Genomic DNA, 2809 nt, shown 5'->3' on the forward strand with positions numbered 1-2809 from the left:
CCTCATTTTTTCCCTCCTTTCGACCCGCCATCTTTCTTCCCTCCCGGGGGCGCCTGGTCTGTCCCCTAGGCCGACGCGCGGGGCGGGTGCTCTTCGTCTTAGGGCAGATCCCAGAGACTACGGCTCCGAGAGGGAGAACGCACTCTATTGCCCGGTTGGGGGATGCATTGCCGGCAAATCCTCCGTGAGCAGCGGGACGGGCCCGGCTGCGGTGGCGAAGTCGAAGGACGATAAGGCCCTTGGGGATTATTACCAGCGACTGGGCTCGGTCTTGGCCGGTCGGCAGGTTTGCCTCGACATTTTCATCTGCCACCCCGCCCCTCCCTCGGTCCCGTCCTCCACTGGTCCCTCCCCCGGTCTTTCCTCCTCCGTCTTTTCCAATTTCTTGGATTTGGGCACCCTGGGGACACTCACGCACATGACGGCCGGACGCCTCCATTACTTCCCCGGGCCCGTTGCGTCCCCAACCTCCCCCGCGGCCGTTGCCTCCCTCCCGTCGTCCCTCACGCCCACCTTCCTCACGGCCCTCCGGAACGCCCTCGCCTCCCCCCTCGCCCAGGAAGCTGTGATGAAGATCCGTTCCTCCGTCGGCCTCAGCCTCAAGCACTACGTGGCTCCGGGTATCATCCACCCGTCCGAAGAACTCGAACTGGCCGCCCTGGACCCGTCCCAATCCTTCGTCGCTGAATTCCTCCACGACGGGGAGAAGATCAAGGAGGGCAGCCGTGTCTACCTCCAGCTTGCCCTCCTGTACACCCAGGGGGGGACCGGCCAACGCATGGTCCGTGTCCACAATCTGCAGCTCCCGACGGCTTCGGCTGTCTCGGGTGTCTTCCGGTATGCGGACATGGAAGCGATCTACGCCACCCTGGTCAAGCAAGCCGTCTGGCAGGCCTGGTCGGAGCCCTTGGTGCGAGTCCGGGAACAACTGACACGCGCCTGCGTGGACATGCTCTACCAATACCGACAACTCTGCGCAGCGTCCTCCCCCCCCGGCCAATTGATCCTCCCCGAATCGCTCAAGCTCCTGCCTCTGTACGCCTTGGCCCTCCTGAAGAGCGATGCCCTGCGCGTGAACCCCCCCGAGGCTGGGCGTGCCCACGGCCTCCCGGACCCCACGGCCGACGTCCGGGCCGCCACCTTGCACGCATTCTTGTCGGCGCCTGCCAAGCACTTGGTGCACATGACATACCCTCGTCTCTACGAAGTGGTGGGTGTGGGAGGCGGGCGGGACGACACAGCGGGCTCGATGGGCTTGCTCCGGTTGAACGGATGCTCCGCCGAGAGCTTGATCGACGACGGGGTCTTCCTCTTGGACGCTTGGAATCAAACTTACCTCTACGTGGGGCGGGACGTGGGGACGAGGGTATGGACCGGCCTCTTCAACCGGTCGGGCCCGCCGGAGAACGCGCACGAAGCCGGGTGCACCCTAGCCTTGGCCGTAGAGACGTCGGATATGGCGGGGAGGGTGCTGGAGCTGCTGGAGGAGTTGTGTGACGGGGATCGGAGCGGATATGGGGTCGGGAAAGGGGCGGTTCCAGCCATGCAGGTGGTGGTGGCCGGGTCAGGGAGCCCCTCCGAGGCCCATTTCATCAAAATGTTGGTGGACGATCGGCAGAAGAACGAGCAGTCCTACGTGGAGTACCTGTGTTTGGTCCATAAACAGATCCAGAACCGGTTGGCGGGTCGGTAGGAGGGGCACAAGGAGGAGAAGGCGGATGGTCTCAGCCATGGGGTGGCTCCTTGGACGTGCGAATCGAGGATGGAGGAGGAGTGGGAGGAGGAAAGCAGGGCCGAGGGCGAACGGTACTGGAACGGAAGAGGGAAATCGGTGGGGGGTAGGGGGATAGGGGTGGCAGTAGGTGCCCGAGTCAATTTTACAAAGGGATTGAACGCCATTACGATGGGATTGACGGAGGACGTAACGATGGCTGGTGGAGCCAGCGCTGGTCTCTTGGGTGCATCCGACGCTTAGTAGTGGGGGGGTGGAAGGCGCCTTCTTCCAGGACATGGAACCTATCATATAGGGAGGATGACAACTATCCCAATCAGTGGGGGCGAGCGACAGAAAACTTGGCGGTCAGATATTGGGTGCGTGGACGGAGCACCGGTGTAGAAGATAGACTCAAAGGATCAAAAGCACTGTCCCCAGGCACGGCAACCGAAGAAAACGAGTGTATTGTGCGGTATACACAGCCATTTTTGGCGTCGCACGGGAGCGTGTGTCGTTGCAAAGAGCGCGTATTTGATTGCAAGCTTTTGATCTACTGCTGGGAGTCCCTCAGACGTGCGATGGAGCTCCCTAATCTACTTATTGATATCTTGTCTACTAGCATGTGCATGCGCACGTGTGCCTCCTCCGCCCCTTCCTTGTCAACAATCTCCCTGGTTTTGATGCAGGGTCTCCTCTTCTTTCTTCCCCTACCTCTCTCTCTCTCTCTCTCTCTCTCTCTCTCTCTCTCTCTCTCTCTCTCTCTCTCTTTCTCCCTCTCTCTCTCTCTCTTTCTCCCTCTCTTCTTCTCCCTCTACCAAGCTCTCTCTCTCTCTCTCTCCCTATGCGGGTGTGCTCGGAGATTTTCCCTTCCCCAAATCTTATCACCCGTTGTTAACCTCACGAGAATCACAATAACCATCATCATGGAATCCTCGTCCCTTTTCCCCCCCTTTTCAAATAAAACTTTAATGCTCACTTTAATTCCCCCCTCCCCCTCCCTTTTCCCTGCTCAGACTGGGCCGGCGTCCCGTCTTTGTGGACCTGGACGTGGGCCAAGGATGCGTGGGCGTGCCAGGTAGCGGGGGAGGGAGGGAG

At 60.5% G+C, this 2809-nt stretch overlaps 2 protein-coding genes across 2 annotated transcripts; one reads left to right on the forward strand and one right to left on the reverse strand.

Annotated features, from left to right (window-relative positions):
• Positions 1-44: 44 nt before the first annotated feature.
• On the reverse strand, positions 45-800 carry NGA_2072900 (protein transport sec24b-like protein; the record flags this gene model as incomplete). The annotated part of the gene is made up of 1 exon (XM_005855579.1): positions 45-800. A coding segment is annotated over one exon (756 nt), but the record flags the coding sequence as incomplete, so codon positions are not given.
• NGA_2126400 (sec24-like transport protein) lies at positions 781-2187 on the forward strand (the record flags this gene model as incomplete). The annotated part of the gene is made up of 1 exon (XM_005855580.1): positions 781-2187. A coding segment is annotated over one exon (913 nt), but the record flags the coding sequence as incomplete, so codon positions are not given.
• Between the last annotated feature and the right edge of the window lie 622 nt (positions 2188-2809).

This window comes from Nannochloropsis gaditana (assembly GCF_000240725.1).
Source record: "Nannochloropsis gaditana CCMP526 unplaced genomic scaffold scaffold162, whole genome shotgun sequence".
Classification (NCBI taxonomy): Eukaryota; class Eustigmatophyceae; order Eustigmatales; family Monodopsidaceae; genus Microchloropsis; species Microchloropsis gaditana.